The sequence below is a fragment of the Chinchilla lanigera genome, unplaced genomic scaffold (genome assembly GCF_000276665.1).
Source record: "Chinchilla lanigera isolate Chin_1 unplaced genomic scaffold, ChiLan1.0 scaffold00042, whole genome shotgun sequence".
NCBI lineage: Eukaryota > Metazoa > Chordata > Mammalia > Rodentia > Chinchillidae > Chinchilla > Chinchilla lanigera.
The window spans coordinates 19,664,309-19,684,470 of NW_004955443.1; the positions used below are offsets into that span (position 1 = coordinate 19,664,309).

Below are 20,162 nucleotides of genomic sequence, written 5' to 3' on the forward strand. Positions count from 1 at the left end.
GCCTGGGAAACTTGGTAATGCAAGAGCCTGTCACAAAACTGAAAAAAAAAAAAAAAAAACCAATTAAGGGACAATTGTAGCTCAGTGTCAAGGTCCTACGATCAATTCCTAGTCCTGTGCAAGGGGTTAAAAAAAAAAACCAGTGGCTGTGAAGACGCAATTCTTTGGTAGTCATTGTCCGCCAGGCATCTGAGTTTCAAAGAAGCACTCAACAGAGTTCACCATGATACAGTGAACCCAGCAAGTCAGGCAATGTCCTCTCCAGGACTGAATCAGAGCGGAGAACACGGGGACCTTACAAAGTTCCTTCTCTCCCTGCCTCTCCTACAGTCACAGCAACCCAAGTTGCTGCGGAGACAAAGGGGACCTGGTGAGGCAGAGTCCTTGCCTACTATGTGCACAGTCCTGGGTTCATCCCAAGCACCACAAAAAGGAAACGAAATGAACAGTGGTCAAAGAACGTGTTTCTGATTTTTAAGTCCCAGAATTTATTTCCTCTTTGATGTCACCAGATGTACACTACCACCCTACTGAGCAGAGACATCCTGGAGTATTCTGTGTCATTTTCTGATTTTTATTACAAGCCCCAGAGCTTAATTCATCTTTGGATGCTGCCTAATATACAACACTCCCCTCATCAGCTGGACCACGTATTTCATATCACGTTACCAAACAGTCCTAGTTCACTTGAAATTTAAATACCAGATGGGGTGCAGCATTCTCAGAACTCCTGCTAAACCCGAGCCAAAAAACACCTCCAAACTGGCACTACAGCAGTTGTTTGGGAACAGGATAAAGTCATTATGCAAATTTAAGTCATTCAAAACTATTCAGTCTTGGGCCTGGGATATAGCTCAGTGATGCAGCGCCTGCCTGGTAAGTGCGAGGCCCTGACTTCAATTTCTGGTACCAAAAGAGAAAACAGAAGAAGAAAAAAGACCAAAACCACTCAGTCTTAAGGAGAAATGTCAGATACCTGGCAGAGAAATGGGGACGTAAAGTGCTTGTTTGGGGAACTCAAACCACTCCCTTCAGGGCTGTGGCCCCTGCCGGAAGCCAGGACAGCAGTCTTCCCTGCCAGCACGGCTGAGAGCCAGGTAAGTCTCGTTTACACCCAGCACAGACAGCTGAGGTGGAGCAATGACACTCTCTCATCACAACAGGGAAGCAATGTGGGCTTCCAGGCAGCCAGAGACCTGGCCAAGACGCAGCCAGGACTCCCTGGTCAGGAAAGGAACGAGGTGCTCAGTGGAGCTCAGTCACTATCCCGCCCTCTCTACGTTTAGAGATGAAATTACAGCATGGGTTGGAAGACACTGACGTAAGGGAGCAAAGCCTAGCTTGCAATGTCTCATCCATCTGACATTTAGGGACTCTTTCCAATCAGAGGGCAATGGCAACAAGTACTGCAAAAATAAATTTTTAATAATATTGTAACTAGTTTAATCTGTGTATCTTTAGTGTGCCTTTGTAAAAATTCTTTCCATCGCTTTCAGAGTCAAACTAACAAGAATTATAGGTTACAGTCTTCGCAAGAGGGGTTTGAACCATTGTTTACTATTTAACAAAATATTTCATATCTAAATTAACATATTTTTGTGTTCAATGTGAACAAACTTCACAGGTTTCTATTGTCATTTTTCTCAGACCCTGCAAACAGAAGCACTATGCCCATTTTTCGGACAAAAGAGGCCAACATAATAAAACTGGGAAAGATCTGAGGGTGGAAAACAAGCCTGCAAAAAAGCTGATAAACCAGCTGAGGAGGAAAACCCCCGGTCTCTGAGAGGCAGAGGACAGGACTATAAACCAGCAAATGCTACCTGCCTATTATTGAGCTTGGTACGGGGCATCACCTTTGAAAGCGACTGAATTTAAGTCCAGTGTGGCACTTGCAGAAAATGGCATCAAAGGCTGGACTGTAAATCTCCGCATTCTCCAGGCACTGGGCATTTAAGAGCAGAGATATTGATGGGCTCTCTCCCTCCTCTTCCTTCTCCCGGTAACAGATGGATGATTCATGGATTGTCCTTCAGTGGTCTCCATTTTCATCTTATTACTTTTTCTTTGCTTCTGCTTTCTGACAGCTCTGAAAAACAAGGTGCTAAATTATTTTCTGGAATGAGCACAGTGAATTATGTAATTATGCTGAAGTTTAATTAACTAGCTAACCAAATAAGAAAATAGAAGAAGGGAAAGAATTTAGTGTACTGTAAGCATAAATCCTCAGTATCCTAACCATAACAAGGAAATAGAGGCCTGACTAAGCAAAATGCTTGAGGAAAGACATTTCTATGAAAGATGGTTGCTATAGATTTAGAACAAAGTATTTGGGTAAACACACCACGGAGGTAAACAGCCACACCAATGGGTTTGTTTTGGGATTTGGTTTTCTTTTTTTGGAGGGGTGGTCTACACTGCTCGGTTAGGCACATCAATCTTCAAACCCTGAATCACATCTTTTAGGGCAAGAATAATACATGTGATGGCAAAGATCGTGAAATGAAATAGCACAACAGAAAAACCTGACCACACTTGAAAGGACCCATTTTATAAGCTCTGCAGCTAATTTTCCTTTTCTCCTGTAGATCTAAAAGTCTGGGCAGGTCCCATACAGGATGTCCATCTTTTGTGGTCCCCGTTTTCTTGAAGCCTAGCTTCAAAATGAACAAGCTGAAACCCCTTGCCCCCTAAAATGACTACATTCTCATCAAACAGAACAGATCCCTTTTTCTGGTGTTCTCTGAACTAAGTTCCAGATGTGCCCCCACTGGGAAAGATACTGCTCTGCTCATTCAGACGGGTCTTGTCACTGACCCTAACAAGAAGCGAAAAGCAGGCTGGCACACGCAGGCACCTCTCTGGCTCCCTGGGATCACCTCTCATGAGCAACAAGCTCGCTCTTTCTGTTCTTCCCAGGACAGAAGCTGGGAGCAGAGCTTCCCTAACAGAACTGATCTTCTCAGGGGCCAGACAGAGGCTCACTTCCTGTTCACTTGGCATCGTGTGTGTGAGGCCTCGGGAACAGAAATGATGTCAAGGAGGTGGGAGACTGAGCAAAAGTGTCCCCCCACCAACTTCATCTGGTTAAGAAAGTGAGGCTCTGTAATATCATGATCACCCAGGAAGAAAATGGCCAGGCCAGCTTGATTCCAGAACCTATACTTTTAATCATCCTGATACCACGTACTCGACTGTAGCTTCTTCAAATATGCAAAATGCCAACTATACGGTAGTTATTCAATAAAGATTGGCTATTACTAGTAGTTTCGCACAATCATGATACAGAACTTCATATTTTTCTCTACTTAGATTAGCACTGTGGACTGGGATACCTTGTAAAATAAAACTAGTATCTTTCTATTGTGTTGTGCTTCTTATATAAATCTTTTCCTTCCTCAGCCATTTTATTAAAGTAGGATAGTTTCCTGATTAATAGTGATTTAGCAAATTTAATGAAGTAAAGTATAAGCTCTAACAGGAAAGTCAAGGAAGCCATGTATCCATGTATACAAAATTTAGATTTTGCTTTAGTTCATCTACTCATAAGCAGGGCTAAAAGTGAATGAGATTTCGCTAGGGGATAAAATCAACAGAAACAGAAGGAAAATAAATTTTTCCAGGGATAAATTCTTTGAACTCTGATGAACTCATTGAGTACAAATCATTAATTTTTATTTTGCCTTACAATTAAATTGACCTATTGTTTGTCCTCTAAAGGGTAGGATTTATGTAACTGTTAAAGTGAGCTTTCACCACAAGAGGGAGCCAGCATCATTCTAGTCTACCCCTACAGGAAAATTACAACGAACAAAAAAATGGAAGACAGCTGTAAAAAGCATGAGATAGAAAGATCTTTCCTGCTACACATGCTACAAAGCTATTAGCATTATGTTTTTACTCTTATAAAGAAAAATAATGGCCAAGCATGGTGGTGCACAACTGTAATCCCAGCACTCGAAAGGCTGGGGCAGGAGGATTACTGCAAATTCGAGGCCAGCCTGGGCCACAAAGTGAGTTCAAGGCCAGCCTGAACTGCATAGTGAAATCCCATCTCAAAGATGAAAAAATTAAAAGTAAAAACATTTAAAAAAATAATTTTTCCCTATCAATTTCATTTTTAAAGTGCTTTTCAAAGCACTGTTAACAGGAATTTAGGAGTCTCTGGAGAGGAGAAAGTAATACTATTTACATTATCAAATATACCACATTTTAAGAGATTGTCTACTGGAACTAGAATTGGTAAAATCTGAGCCAGGTGTGGTGACACATGCTGTAATCCTTGTACTCATGAGGCTGAGGCAGAAAGATCTAAAATTCAGGACCATCCTGTGGTATATAGCATACAAAAAGCAAGCAAACAAAACCTGATAAAAATCCAATACTGAAAGACACTAGATGATTTCCTCTAAAGAAAACAATATGGCACTACCAAATATACTACCTATTTAAAAGCAATGAAGAGGCTACAGTATACAGTATTACCAAATGTGACCTCATTTTCTATGTTTCACAGATCCACAGAATTAAAGGCAAAGAATGTATTACCTGATATTTCCACTCAAAATGACACTGCGAATGACAACAACCCTAGACCAGGGAGTCTATTAGGTTGCACTCTATTTCTGAAGGTTCCTAAGGAATATTCATAAGATTTTTTTCATTTAACTGTTTACAATTCCACTTCTACCTTGGATTACTTGCTGTAAATAATTTATGAGACAATTAATTAATTAATTAATTAATTTTTGTCTTTTTTTGAGACAGGGTCTCGCTATGCAGTTCAGGCTGGCCTTGAGCTTACTTTGTAGCGCAGGCTGGTCTCGAACACACAACCATCCTCCTGCCTCAGCCTCCCGAGTGCTGGGATTACAGGTGTGCGCCACCACCCCCAGCCATCACAAAAGTGACAGTTTAATAGAAGGCAGAATTCAAGCAGCTGGACTTCAATGAAAAAAATATTTTCCATTGGCTAAAAAACTAAAAATAAACAAATGAAAAATAATTATAAGAAGTTACTAAAGTATCAAAGACTTTAATATTCATCTAAATTTTTTAAGTTACAGATCACATGATGGCTTGATATTTTTATCCTAATCTCAATTTCCAAGGAAGAGTAAATCTGGCCATCTGGTAATCTGCAAATAATCCCTTCCCCATCTATGTGAATGCTAAGTAACAGGGAAGATGACCATGTCTCAGTTCTCCAAACGCTGTGTACTTTTGTAGACTGAGCCATACAATGCACACGAGGAAAAGTCGTTTTACGGCAAATAAAAGAATTCAACTAACTTGCTGGCTTTCCTCAAGGTGCTGATGTTAGGGCAAGAACTGCGTTTATGATCCCGTTCTCCACAAATAAAGCAGCCATCTTTAGGGCCATCACATGAATGATGTGCGACAGCACAGCGATTGCAAAAGCTACAGTGGATCCAGGCTGTAAAATAAAAATTAAGGTTTAGAAGTTCATTTAACACCATTTTTCCTTTTACTAACTTTTTTTTTCTTTTTTTTTTTGTCTTTTTGAGACAGGGTCTTGTTATGCAGTTCGGGCTGGCCTGGAACTCACTTTGTAGCCCAGGCTGGGCTCGAATTCACAATGATCCTCCCGCCTCAGCCTCCTGAGTGCTGGGATTACAGCCGTGTGCCACCACGCCTGGCTACTAACTTTTTAAGATAGGATGCATGAATTGTGTTTACTTCAAACACTGTGGTTGCCGGGCGTGGCGGTACACACCTGTAGTCCCAACACTCGGAGGCCGACACAGGAGGATCAGTGAGAGTTTGAGGCCAGCCTGGACTGCATAGAAGACCTTGTCTAAAAAAAAAACCAAAAACCAAAAACCAAAAACCAAAAAACCAAAAGCACTGTGGCTGGCTTGCATAGCTAGTTTTAATTTTCCTACAGAGACTAAAACAAAGAATTTGGAATCCCATGTAAACCAACTAATTTTGTTCAGTTACAAGGCAACAAATTCAGCCCTTCCTTCCCCAAGAAATCACAAACTGACAGCCACTGTCACAAAGGAGGCTGGCAGGACGGCACAGTATCCTGTTAAAATAGTCAGGGCAGAAGTCACACTGACACAGGTCAGCAGGCATCCTCCTCATGAAAGACAGAACGTCCACACAGGTAAGAATGGACATTAGAAAGCAGACAAGTTAATGCGAGACTGTACATTCATTATTTTTCTGATATAAATGCAAATAAGTAAAAACCCTATTTAGATGAAGGAAAATCATCAAACATGTTTTCACAGGATCTTAAACAACTCTCATTACTTACAAGGCTTTACACACTTTTTGCAGAGAAAGCAGTGCTTCCATTTCCTGCCATCCTACAAAAATAATTTTAAATTATGTTTAATTTGTTATTAAAAATCAAGTTCCACAATTAAAAATTAAAATGTCTTATTAAGACGGGTGTAAATTATTCATTCTTATTTCTCCCTTTCCTGGCTTCACAATTAAATACTTTGATTTTAATTTATGCCTTTCTCCACTCAACTCAAATGCCTCCTTGATGGGCCTCAATTGCTGTAACTGTGAAACGAGGAGATTTATCTAAATGATCTCGAAAATCCACTCCAGTTCAAGCAACCCAATACACACAAAAGACTCCAATGAAAATTTCAAGGGAGTTAATGATTCAGAATTTCATGTCCCTACTACACAATCCTTCATGAAACTCGGGTTTGAGAGCTTTCCGTAATTTAGACAGACAGATTACAGTCACTACTTGAGTCATTTTAAAACTCAAATAAAACACCCAGAAGAGCACAAAGAACACAGGTCTGAGGACTGAGCACTGCAAGGGTGCACTCCAGGTAAGGAGCGGACGCCAAGGGCCCCAGAAAGTCCCCTCCCATCACGTCGCGCCCACAGCCTGACACCTAGTCCGGTATCCGCGTCAACCTTTCCCTGCTCATTTATTTTTCCCATCTATGTATACATCTGCATAGAATAAAGTTTTATTTTCCTCAACTTTATATCCTATACGTTCTGGGCATACTACAGATTATTCCCAAACTCAGTGAAAACATACAATCAGAAGTGTCATCAGAGTTACAAACAAGTACAGTTAAACTATATAATCACGAAAATTGTACTTTCTAATATGTACATAAATGTGGCCTTTTCTTCAGAGAATAAATTATGTATGTGTAAAAGCCCCACTAAACTCCACATGCACTCTCTTACTGGATTTCATTAAAATAAACAAAGAAACTTAAGGGTCATCCTGCCTTCCTGAAAACTAAATAGGAGGTTTATTTGGAATTGCTCAAACTTGGAAGCAACAAGATACTCTCCAGTAGGGGAACGGCTAAACAAACGGTGATCCAGCCAGAAATGAGTATCGTAACAACGAGCTAGGAAGTCATTAAAAAAAAAAAAAACAACCAAACCCAGGGGAACTTCAAATGCCTAAGCGAAAGAAGCTAAGCTGAAATGGCCTCATACGTACTGGGTATTCCAGGCACAGGGCACTCTGGACAAGGGTCAGTGTTTGCTAGCGGGTAGAGAGGCAGGAAGGAACAGGCAGAGCGGATTTTTAGAGAACACTAAAAACGGTACAGTTCTTGTACAGTCGCCCTGCTCACAGAACGTGCAGCACCAAGAGTGAGCCTGAATGTAAACCAGGGGCTCTGAGTGTCGGGACATGTCCGTGGAGGGCATCAGCCGGAACAACAGCAGAGCCCAGCGCAGTGTTCACGCAGGGGAAACTGGGCAAGGGGAGGTGGGAAACTTTTGTACCTTCCCCTCAACTTTGCTGTGAACCCAAAATGGGTTTTTTTAAATTACTTTTTTGAGACAAGATCTCACTATGCAGTTCAGGGTGGTCTTCAACTCACTAGGTAGTCCAGGCTGGCCTCGAACTTGTACAATCCTCCTGCCTCAGCTTCCTGAGTGCTGGGATTACAGGCATGTGCCACCACACCAGACTAAAACTTTTTTTATTTTTTATTTTTTGGTACTGGGAATAGAACTCAGGACCTAGCACTTGCCAGGCAGGCGCTATGTTGCTAAACCGTATCTCCAGTCCCTAAAACTCTTTTTAAAAATAAAGTTTATTAAGAAAAAATAACAGCTTAATAAATAAATAGATTTGTCCCGTAAAAGTCCTTCACCTGTGAAAAAGCAGGGACTAACTGTATCTACCTCACAAGGCTACCATGAGCAGTGAGTTAATCCACGTAGAACTCTCAGCAAAGGGCCTGACACACAAAAAGTGCATGGCACATGTTATTAATTTTTACTTCACTAGAAAACTGATGGTATCTAACAGTTCAATGCCTTATTTAAAACAGCATAATTTTGCCCTCAATAGGGATATAAATTTAGCACTCATTTAGTGCCTTATTTGAAACACTCCTAATTTTAGCAGTCACAGAGCACTACATGAAAATGAATTCAAGGAACTGTTGATGATGATGAAGGAAGAACTTTAACAAGCCTTCTGTACTCTATAATTAGAAATAAAGTACTATTATATTAAAGTATAATTAATGACGCTAATACATATTAACACAAACTGTAATAGTAAGAAAGCTTTAAAAAAGACTAAGACTAGTAAACTAAAATATAACTACTATATTTAAGTAAAAATGCACTAGACAAGGAAGCTCTACCTTGGATGTGCAAGAATTACAGTGCTCACAGTGTTGATTTTCAAGAGAAACGTATCGCTGACACAGAGGGCAAAATCTAAAAAGGGAAGACAGCAAAATCAGCAGCATATACAGTATTTATTGAGTCTAACAGTGCAGACAGGTTTACAAGACAGTTGTTCCAAAAGCTAGATGTAATCAGAATTCAATATAAAATTATGGACCAAATTTTAAAACAACAGAAGAACTAAATGATTCAATATTGAAAGCACTTTATATTTAGGTAATGGAACCATATACTGGGTGACTTGTGAATTTTAAGTCCTACCGATCTTACCTGTACCCTTCTTCAGTAGGAAGGGGTATTTTGTTGGGTGGAATGTTCGTAAATATACGCACAGGAGATTGTTTCCGACCTGTCTTTCCATGTTTATAAAGTGCATGGTTATCATAATCTACCTACAAAGTTAAAAAAAAGTAAAAAGAAAATTTACACAAGCCATTCCCTAAATGTCTTAAACCAATAAACAAGTGTGACAGTTAATGTTGAGAAGCTTGAGAGCTGCCTAGGACATTCATAAAGCATACCTCTGGATGTCTCCGGGTCATGACCTAGAGGGGGTCTGACCTTAGGGACTGTATCTGGTCCCTGGCCCCTTTCTCTCTGGTTCTTCCTAGCTTACCCTGCTTCTTGGCTGCCCTAAATCAGCAGCTTTCCTCGGCCATGCCCTTCCATAATGTTTCTGTCTTACAGCCACTAGACCATGGACTGAAACTTTGGAACTGTGAGCCAAAATAAACCTCTCCTCTCCTTTTATTTTGTTTGTTTGTTTGTTTGTTTGTGTGTGTGTGTGTTTGTGTGTGTGTGGTACTGGGGAAGGAACTCAGAGCCTTGTGCATGTCAGGCAAACACTCTACCACTGAGCTACATCCGCAGCCCTCTCCTCCCCTTTAAGTTGTCCGTGTCAGGGATTCTGTCCTAGCAATGAAAAGTGACTAATACAATAAAGAAACCAATGCCAAGATACAGGTTAAATCAAAGGATTTAATATTAAGTTCTTTTTTTTTTTTTTTTTTTTGTCTTTTTGAGACAGGGTCTTGCTATGCAGTTCAGGCTGGTCTTGAACTCACTTTATAGCTCAGGCTGGCCATAAAATCACAATGATTCTCCTGCCTCAGCCTCCCGAGTGCTGGGATTACAGGCATGTGCCACCATGCCTGGCTAAAAATAAGTACTTAAAAGCAAGAGTCCTCTTATTAATTAACAGCCTCAGGGAGGCCTCCATGGCAGTGAAATTTCATTATAAGAAAGATACAAGTTGTTGTGATAAATATGGGTTATCTGCGATCAAGAGAATGACTCGAATATTTCATCCAATACAACAGACTTTATAAGATACTCTATTACATAGTTAAGAAGTTAGATTTTAGACTAGGCACAATGGTGCATGCCTGTAATCCTAGTTACTCAGGAGGCTGAGACAGGAAGATCACCAGTTTGAGGCAAGCCTGAGCAACTTAATGAGATATCTCCAAATATAAAATAAAAAAGGAGTAGGGATATAGCTTATGCTGTGACAAAAAAACAGCATGGTACTGGCAAAAAAAAAAAAAAAAAAAAAAAAAAAAAAGACCTAAGGATCAACGGAACAGATCAGAAGATGCAGAAACAACTCCAAACACACTCAGTCATCTGATCTTTGACAAAGGAGTGAAATACCTTCACTGGAAGAAAGATAGCTTCTTCAATAAATGGTGCTGGAAAAACTGACTTTCCACAGGCCAAAGACTAAATCTAGACCCATGTCTATCACCATGCACTAAACTAAAGTCAAAATGGATTAAAGATCTAAATATTAAAATGGAAACAATAAATCTGCTGTAAGAGAAAATCGGTAGAACTCTTGAAGACACTGATGAAGGCAAAGACTTCATGAACAAAACCCCAGTCACACAACCACATAGGAACTATCACAAAGAATCAACAAGTGGGACCTCATCTTATTAAAAAACTTTTGCAGAGCAAAAGAAACCACCAAGAGTAAAGATACAACCCAGCTATTCCCTTTCTTAGTATCTTCCTAAAAAAAATTAAAAGGATCATACCACAGTGATATATGCACACCCATGTTTATAGCAGCAGTTTGTAATAGCTAAACTTTGGAAACCCCAATGCCCATCAACTAGAATGGATAAAAAAAAGATTTATTTTATATACAATGGAGTACTACTCTGCCATAAAGAATGAACTTGAGTCATTTATAGCTAACTGGATGGACTTTGAGACCATACTCTTAAGTGAAATAAATCAGACATGCATGTGTAAATACCACATTATCTCTCTGGTGTGAAAAACTGAAACTGTAAATAAGAAGAAAAATGTATAACAGGAATTGTGAAATAGGAAGAAATTGTTCAAAAAGAAAGAGGAACTAGGGAGGGGGGAGAGGGGAAGGGAAAGGAAGGAAGGGAAAAGAAAAAACAAGAAAAGAAGGATAAAATGGAAACAAAGCTTCGTACATAAGAAGGCAAAGAGCGGTTGAAAGGAGGGGAGAGGAATGGGGAAAAGAAGAGGTACAAAGATATATGATGTACAGATACAAATTCCCTATGATGAATGCAATCAATATATATATTTAAATTGTACCAATAAATTTTTAAAAAAGAAAGGAATGTAGCTCAGTGGGAGAGTGCCCTCAGGTTCCATCCCCAGTACTACCACCACCACCAAAAAAAAAAAAAAAATAGGTGTTATCAGCATTAAAAAGTCGGGTGTGGTACACACACCTATAATCCCAGCACTCAGGAGGCTGAGGCAGGAGGACCACCGTGAGTTTGAGGCCAGTATGGGCTACATACTGAGTTCAAGGCCAGCCTGAACTGCATAGTAAGATGCTGTCTCAAAAAACAAAAAACCAGCATTAAAAATCTGCCCCCGAGACATTCCTTTGTGTGTGTAAAGCGTGCTGGGTGCCAGCCTTCAGCTCACCGAGCCTAGGCACAGCCTGGCTGTCCACTATCTTTCCTCTCTCATTCAGGCGGAACACCGGTTTGAGGCCAGACTGTGGCCCTGCCACTCACTCCCTAGGCAAGTTCACATGTTTCGCCCTGTAAGAAGAGGCTGCCGACTCCCACCTCGGCTGCTGGAAGGGCTAAATGAGATGCATGTAAATTGCCGAGTCCAGGGCCTGGCATATGGTGGGAAGATGGAGACGCAGACAGCATACCCACTGCAGCTGTTCTCCAACACTCACCTCTCCTCAAGATCCCTGCTTTGCCTTTCAACGGAGTGTCTTGACAGTACACTGAAGCTACCAGCATGGTCTCTATTAGTGTCTTGGCTCTCCTCCTCCCCTGCTGTCCACACACACTCTCGGTTTGGCTTTGGCTCTGCTAGGAGCCCACCTGGTCACTAACTCTGTCCTTAGATCAGTGATTCTCCAGGTGTGCAGGCAACAGCGGCCTCACCGGGGCTCTGTGAGAAATGCAACGTCTCCACCACCGGCAGAGGGCCTAATCAATCTGAAGCCCTGGGAGTGGCCCAGCAGTGCGTGTTAACAAGGCCTCCCGGCACACTCAAGCTTGAGAACCACGACTTCAGATCATCCACAAGAATACCAAGAGTTTTGTGTGGGCTCAACACAGGTAGATCGCAACTTTCCGACAAGGGTCAACATGGTTCAATTCTGAGCAAGAATACACCGAGGAGCTTACAGCACAGCTGCAAGCTAGTAAGCGAATCACAAAAATGTAAGCACCTGGTGACAGAGAGGCCTTTGATGGTGGATCCTTGGTCTCGCCAAGGCCTCGCCGGGCTTAATGCAAGTGCACACCAGATTTACCGGGGGCTGCCCTGAGAAGGGCCGGTTCCTAAGCTTGGGCTGTAAGGGCCAGGACACAGCGCACAGATCCCCAGGGCTTTCCGGCTGGCTGTACAGTGAGTGCACAGCCCCGCGCCAGTGCAGAGGCCGCAGGCTCCCGGGCAGCCTCTATGCAAGTGCACTGTCCCAGCCAGGAGGGCTCCTGCCAGACAGACCACACCTGCACCCTGTGCTTGGTCACGGTTTAAGAGAGACACTGATAAAACCGGCTCACCTCTACTGGAAATAATGGGAATGAATGGGATTTCCCCTTGGACAAATTGGGGATGTTTATTCAGAAAAGAGAAGACTGGGAGGAACTGACAGCTATTTTATAATTGAAGGGGTGTCAAACGGAATAGAACTTAGACTTACCCTTTATTGCTTCAAAGAACAGAACTAGGACCAATGGGTAGAAGTTAATGGGGAGCATATTTTATCTCAACATAAGAAAATTTTCTAACGATTAGAGCTATTAAATAAATGGAGTTGCCTTGTAAGGCTGTAGGTCTCTGCTCACTGAGAGCATTCAAGTAAAGCTCGATGACGGCTTGTCACGAATTTATCAGAGAGGATTATTATACTGGGAAGTCAGCCCAGGTTACCTCTGTTCTGTCCAACTTTCAAAATTCTATGAATATATGTTACCTATTAGAGACTAATAGGCGAAAATAGATTTTACTTCAAAATCACCTTAAAATGGTGCCTGAAGTAGTTTTCTTTTAAAATGATTTAAATTTCTAATTTTTAACTAATGCTGTCCTTTGTGTACTCAAAAAAACATGGACCCTTATTAAATTCAATGAAGATTTTGAACATAAATTTATGAGTATCATAAGGAAAGCAACTCTTCCCATGAGATTCTCACAAAGATTTTCATATGCTGGGAAATAATATTGTGGAAAGATTTCTAATATATGGAATATTCTATGCAATATAATAGATAGCAGATGGAAGAGGGGAGGAGAACAATTTCTTTATGGTTACCCAAGGAGTCGAAGAATGTTATATGTCAGGAAGGTGGCTGATTGCTGGATTTTGCATAACCTAATTGAGATTATTATTATTTTTAAATGTGGGTTTGTTGTGCTAATTAACTATAAACATATGGTATGTAAAATGCATGCTGCTCGAGTAAATTAATGTACCTCTAACATACATCCATATTTCATAGCTTCATCCACACAAATAAACCTCCTGTGGAAGTGCTGTAAAGCAAACACAATTTTGCAAATTGCATATCACTGGTGGTAGAGCTGATACACCATTTCCCCATCATTATCCCTGACATTTCACTCACAATGATGATGAGAGGCATTTTCAGATAGAAAATTTCTCCCATGGAACTGATTAATGTGATGAAGTACTGTATAGAAATGAGGGAAAGCACAAAATCTCTGCAATTCCCAACTTTTAATTTGATCTAGACACAAATGTCTTCTGTAGCATGAGACTGAAACTAGTTATTGGGAGAACCAAGACATCCAAGTCAGCAAACCTGTTCTGTACCTACTATGTTCCAGGCACCGTGCCAGGGCACAAAGATTAAGCAAGACCGAGTACTAGCACCCCACAGCTCTCTGTGAACTGCGTTCTCTTGGACTTCAGTATACACAAAGGGCCCAAGTGCTCCACCAACCAGCTTATCCCACGTATCGTAAGTAATCTTTTATTTAAAATTCCCATCTATTTCTTATTTAAAATTCCCATATATCTCTTATCTCCCTTTTCACTCAAAACCCTCTAAATGTGCGCCACAGATTAAGTTTCAAGAACTTTGGTTGCCATCTTTCAATGAACAGTAATTTCAACGAACAATAATTTCGCATAAATTCCTGCCAAGTATTTTCTTTTCTGACCACGGAACTAGCCTTGAAAAAGTTTCTCATACAGGCAGATTTTTAAACACAATAGCTTGGACAAAAGCAAAGATGTCTACTTGTAACACTCTAGACAAGCAGCCCATGCTAAGCAGAAGCAAGAGGACAGCACATTTAAGGGAGGAGAGGTGAGAACACAGCATTCAGATGTGGTGCCTATGGGACACGAAGGCCACCCCTCCCTGCCCCTGTGGTGGACACCGCTACTCAGCCACACTCCTCTGTTACTTGCCCCTCGTGTTCGCAGCAGAGTCTCTGAGATCACGACCAATTTCCCTGACTTAGTACTAAGAGAGACACTTGCTGCCACCACCATCCCCTGTCCGGCTGAATCATTTTGCTTTACAGGTCAGGAAATAGACACTGGAAAGACCAAGTGACTCCCCCATGATTAAATAGCTGCTAAAGCGCAGTGGCAGGACTGGAACAATTCCGACTCTAAATCAGAATTTCTTACACCCACAGAGGTTAATTCTAATTTGGCCTTAATAAAACTCCTGGTGTCCTAGGCCTCTGGTAACTACTTTATTCTGTACTTACCAAGTGCTTCATCACTGAAGAGTCTACATAATTTATATTTTATGAAGATCTGCAGCATTTCTGCCTACTTTTTACCTGAAAAGTATTTTCAAAAAAGAGATTTTATGACTTTGCTTTGTTTCTTTTACTTCAATGTAGATGGGGAGTTTGATGTCAGGAAAAAAAGCCCAATCAAGGACTAGGAGAAAAGATCTGTAGAGAAGAGGAGATTTTTCAAATTTTTCATTAGAATGAAGGCTAGCATCACAGAAAAATGTGGAAAATTAAGTTAAAGTAACAAAAGAAGGAAAAGGAAGAAAGCAAAGTTCAGGAAGGAATAATAACAACAGCATGCCTATCACTGGTAATCTGAGCAACTACTTTGACGATAACAATATGCAATATAACAACTCTTGTTGATTTCCTATCATGTTGTTTTGAAACTCTGTACCATTTTTAATGTTCTTTTTAAATTTTTTATTCTCTTTAAAATAAAAAAAATAATAACAACAGGTCCAAAGACATTTTCAAAAACTAAAGCAAGACAAAACTTGTCAAGGGGAGGGACAGCAAGTTTGGTAAGTGTTCAGGACATACGGTGAGACTGGTGAGTAGTTAGTGGGCAGAACTGTCCTCACCGTTAAGAGGAATGATGAAAAATGCCTTATTTTGCACATTTTAATCTCATCTTCCTTTTCCAAGGCTGGCTTTCACTGGTAGGCACACACAATCTAACCTGAGCGTTTTCCACCAGTACACTGAACTGTGTGATTATTTCCAGGTGGCTGGGGCTTTGCAGCTATCCCTCAAAACTCTTCCTCCAGCATCTCCAAAGCTCTTTGCCAGTTCCACAGGCTGCCCCGTGGAACAAGCAAGGGACTGGGTCTGCCCTCTTTGCCTCCTCACCCACGCACATTCTTGTGCACAGGAAAAATGCTTCCCTACATGTGGACGCAGCAGTCTTCTGAGGACCCCGGGTTCCCCGACTTCAATGTCTTAAATGCTGTACCAAGAAGGGCCTGAGGAAGTTTTGCCCCCGCTTTGGGATTCCGAAAGACAGTGCCCTTTCCTATATACCCACGTAGGTTAAGCACTTGGTTAAGGTTTTTCATGCATCATCTTGTAAGACAGGCGTCATTATTACTCATACTCATCTAGCAGGTAAGAGGAGCTTTGCAGAGGTTAAATAAGCAACAGAAAAGGGTTAAAACCTAGATCCTTTCCACTCTAGAGTTCATGTTCTTTTCCATTTAATCATGTACACAGAGCACCTACTATGTGCAACACATTGCACTAGTCACTGCCAAAGGCAGCAGGTGCTGCTGGAAGCTGGATGCCTTCACTCAGTTAATGTCTTCAGAAGAGGTCAGCTATTGCTGCATCACAGACATCAGTTCTAGAAGCATCCCTCAGATAAGAACCCAGAAAACTGGATGCCCTAAAAGGAACACAAACAGCTTTGACAGGCTCTACATTGAAGACTACACCTGAAGCAGAGCTCAGGTCAAAGTTAAAATGGCTTATGCTGCACACTTTTAGATGAAGTCTGTTACCATGGCTCAAAAGCTATAAAAATATCCATTCAATCTGAGAAGGTAATCTCAGTTTTGGAAATCTTATTTTTTGAGGGGGGGAATCTATTTTAAGGAAGTTATGTGAACTATGAGAAAATTATATACAAAAGAGATGCTTATAGCAGTGTTACCCACAGTACCTAAAAGGCAGAAGCAACCTATAGTCCCAAAAGAAGGGAACAGTAAACAGCCCCTTACCGATATAATCTAAAGCTATTAAAAACATAAGGACTATTATATGAGTACCTTTAAAAAGGCTGGGTGCGGCAGCACACACCTGTAATCTCTGCACTCAGGTGGCTGAGGCAAGAGATCCTGAGTGTGAGGCCATCCTGGGCTATGCAGGGAGTTCCAGGCCAGCATGGACTATAGAGCCAGACCGTGCCTCAATAAATAAATAAATGTACACTTATAAAAAGAGAAGAAAAAATTCAAAATTGTCTTCTGTGATTATAACTATACAAAAAGTGATTTTAAAAATGAATAGAAGTGAATACTGTCATTGAAAATTATAACACTTGCTGCTGGGGAAATGCAGGTAAGGTCCTCCCTCATTTTTGGCAACACTGTTTCTTTCAGAACTTTGAAATGATTTTGATCATGGCATATCCCTTTATAACGTTAGAAAGATTGGGACCAGGCTGGGTGAGGTGGAGGACCCCAAATTCAAGCCCTGCCTGGGCAACTGACAGGATCCTGTCCCAAAATTTAAAAAGAATTTTAAAAGGCTGGGAATGTAGTGAAGGCCCTGGGTTCAATCCCAGGAACATTAAAAAAAAAGGCCGCAAATTAGAACCAAAGTGCTAGTCTGGAACAACTAGCGAAGACATTTACAATCCTAGGGCTGAAAGACCATAGTCTGGGGCAGCTAATTGTACAGGAAATTCAAAGGGAAAAATGCCACTATACAAGAGGAAGCAGTCCCACCTAGTCAGTGACAAGCAAACTAGAGCCCAAGGAAACTACAGCCCAAGTAACTGAGGGACTGGTGGCGCTAGCGTGGACCCTGGCCTCTTCTCACTGAAGGCGTGGAAACTCCCACAGGCTGTGCCACGGGAAGAGCATGACTCACTCCAGGGACCCCCGCCGGGTCAGCACTCACATGCACAGCACCATATGAGCCTCCTCTGTCACTCCACAAGCCAGGTCACCCCTCTTGAGGGGCGTAAAGAGGTACACATGGCATTCCTCCTACCAGCGACAGCAGGGTGCTGCCCCTGGGGGCTGCAGAATCTGCTGCTGAAAGATGAGAGCGTTGTCTAAAACCCTGCTGTGCTTCAGAGCCACCTGGGAAGCCTGGGAAAATACTTCTTCTTCTGGCTTTATCCTCTGATTTTGATTTAGTAGGTTTCTTCTGAAGGTGCTCAAAAGTCTATCTTTCTAAGGAGCCCCCTAAGGGATTACAGACATTTAGTCACCACAGGACCAAGCTATGTGTGGTATAACTTTAGCATTTAATACAGCTCAAAGGATTTTAATTCACTAAAGTCAGTGTAGAGTATTACCCAAACATTTAGTGAAGCAGAATTGCTATTTGCCAAACATACCAGAAAAGAGAATAGTTACTGTACCTGGTAATCCAGCATGCAGAAACTTGGAAAAAACTGACAAATTCTGGCCTCAAAAAAATAGGGGAAAATCCAGAAAATGGGCATTTCTTGGTGACTGTCATCTAATGGATCACAACAAAAAACAAAAAGGAAAAGAAAGTAAGAAACAGATATTTAAGAAAAAATAAAAGATAGCTTTAATTGAAAAACTTCTGGTACTGGCAGAAATTTCAGTCATTCAATACATTTATCTCACAACTTGACCTTTCCAAAGAGCAATGGAAATGCTGTTTTGTTTTGTTGAGACAGGGTCTCGCTAAGTAGTTCTAGCTGAGTTTGAACTCCCAGGCGATCCTCCTGCCTCAGCCTCCCAAGTGCAGGGATTACAGCTATGCACCACCATGCCCAGGGGAAATGTTCTTTTATAACTAAAACAAAACATTGTATTTACCTACTTTGTTTAGTGGTTTTAAAGATAGCAAACAAGTGAAAGACTTAATGAGATGGTTCATGTTTTAATTCAGATTTCATTTGCGTTCTGTTTGAAGGCATACTACTTACACAGCAAAATTAATGGAGAAGCTGGATCACACGACTCCTGACACTCTCTTATAATTTATCAACTCACAAGCTAGAAGCTGTATCTAAAAAATGAGGATACTGACTCATTAGATTAAAATCCTAAACTACTTTAAACTGAATAATTGCCAGCAGCCATTAGGCCACTCCAGGGCTGGTGACCTGTAAGTCACTTCTAACCACCACTAGTGTAGTGGATGTCCAAACCTCTACACAGATCTTGGCAGAGTGTGGAGCTCTGGGCCTGAGGTGTGGTGTCCTCAGAGCTTTGGGCAAGATGGGATGTAGGGCTCACAGGGCAGACAAATACGTGTGCTTGGTCCCCTCATCCGAACACCTAAACAGTACCCAGCACGTGTAGCCACACAGAAAACATTCACAGAACAAATGGTAACAGTTTGCCACTGCTGTTTATAATACCCCACTGTCAAAAACACCCAGTTTTTTAAAAAACATATGATCCAGATAATAAAAAATGTACTACGTTAATGAAGTTGGCCCCGATCAAATAGGCTTTTTTTTTCCTGAGACATGTATATTCTGACAGTACCCTGATTCACTGACTGTGGCTAAAGTGACAGGAAGCAGATCCATAGGTACATGTTTATTTTGTCCTTAAATAAAAAGTTACACACCTTGGCTTTGACCTTCTTTCCACATACCAATTAACTTCTTGAATGTAACAGCCAGAGGTTCGACCAAGCCACCAAAAGGAGGGTCTGTCACCATAATGACGCCTTCACCTTTATCTTCCTGTAAAAATGCTCTGCATACTTCAAGGGCAGGCTGGAACAAACACAAATGTTTCTAAATTAGCACTGGAGAGCCCGCTCAGTCTGCATGGAGAATGCACTGATTCTTAGCACTGGGAGCTTCGGACCTCATCCTGCCTCCAGCGCCCTTCAGCGACACCCCAGGCTCCTAGTGAGCTCTCCCTCACCCCCTTTCCCAGTCAGATTTTATCTTTGGGTTCCCTGATAAGCCCGTTTTTTAAATTGCAAATTCAAACACCATCACTATCAGACAACTACACATTTCGAATGGTTAAATTAAAAACTAAATTTAGTAACCTAAAAGAGAGAAACTCATTACCCATGAAAACTATCTAAAACATTCAATTCAGTTCAACAAACAGGAGCAGGGACAGCGCTAAGCTCTAGGGACACAAAGAAGAATAAGACACAATTTTTTCCTACCTCGCTTGTCTACCACTATGAGTTCAGTTTAATAACATAACAGCCATAATTTACCAGTTAAATATGCACATGTTTTGGGGTATCAGGTAAGTGACAGATGCATTTGAACACACACACAGTAAGTAAATAAATGAAAACTCAAAGCTTATACTGTCTATGAAATTGTGCTAGTAACACATTTTTTCCAACAGGCTGAAGTAAGTGTTGTTAGTTAACACTGCAAAGTTAACATTAACTGGGTCATTTTTCATCTTCGCTTTGGGTGAAGGTAAAAGGAGATACACTACCATCCTATCTCCAGTCTACCAACCTAGAAGTAGTTTTCAAGTACCATCTACAAAAGTAAATAAATACACTATCTAACAGGCACAAGCTGGGCATGGTGGTACATGCCA

At 41.2% G+C, this 20,162-nt stretch overlaps 1 protein-coding gene across 2 annotated transcripts in view; it reads right to left on the reverse strand.

The window, feature by feature from the left end:
- Window positions 1–464: 464 nt before the first annotated feature.
- Zcchc4 (zinc finger, CCHC domain containing 4) overlaps window positions 465–20,162 on the reverse strand; it is a 52,282-nt gene continuing 32,584 nt past the window's right edge. The window contains exons 7-13 of one of the 2 annotated variants that reach the window (XM_013518061.1): window positions 19,234–19,357; window positions 18,014–18,114; window positions 8,947–9,068; window positions 8,631–8,706; window positions 6,287–6,338; window positions 5,293–5,437; window positions 465–2,089 (exon numbers count right to left, since the gene is read on the reverse strand). In XM_013518061.1, the coding sequence (XP_013373515.1) occupies window positions 1,954–2,089; window positions 5,293–5,437; window positions 6,287–6,338; window positions 8,631–8,706; window positions 8,947–9,068; window positions 18,014–18,114; window positions 19,234–19,357 (756 nt within the window). In that variant the 3' untranslated portion in view covers window positions 465–1,953. Of the gene's footprint in view, window positions 2,090–5,292; window positions 5,438–6,286; window positions 6,339–8,630; window positions 8,707–8,946; window positions 9,069–18,013; window positions 18,115–19,206; window positions 19,358–20,162 lie in introns of both variants that reach the window. The other variant, XM_005392038.2, reaches the window with a different exon arrangement.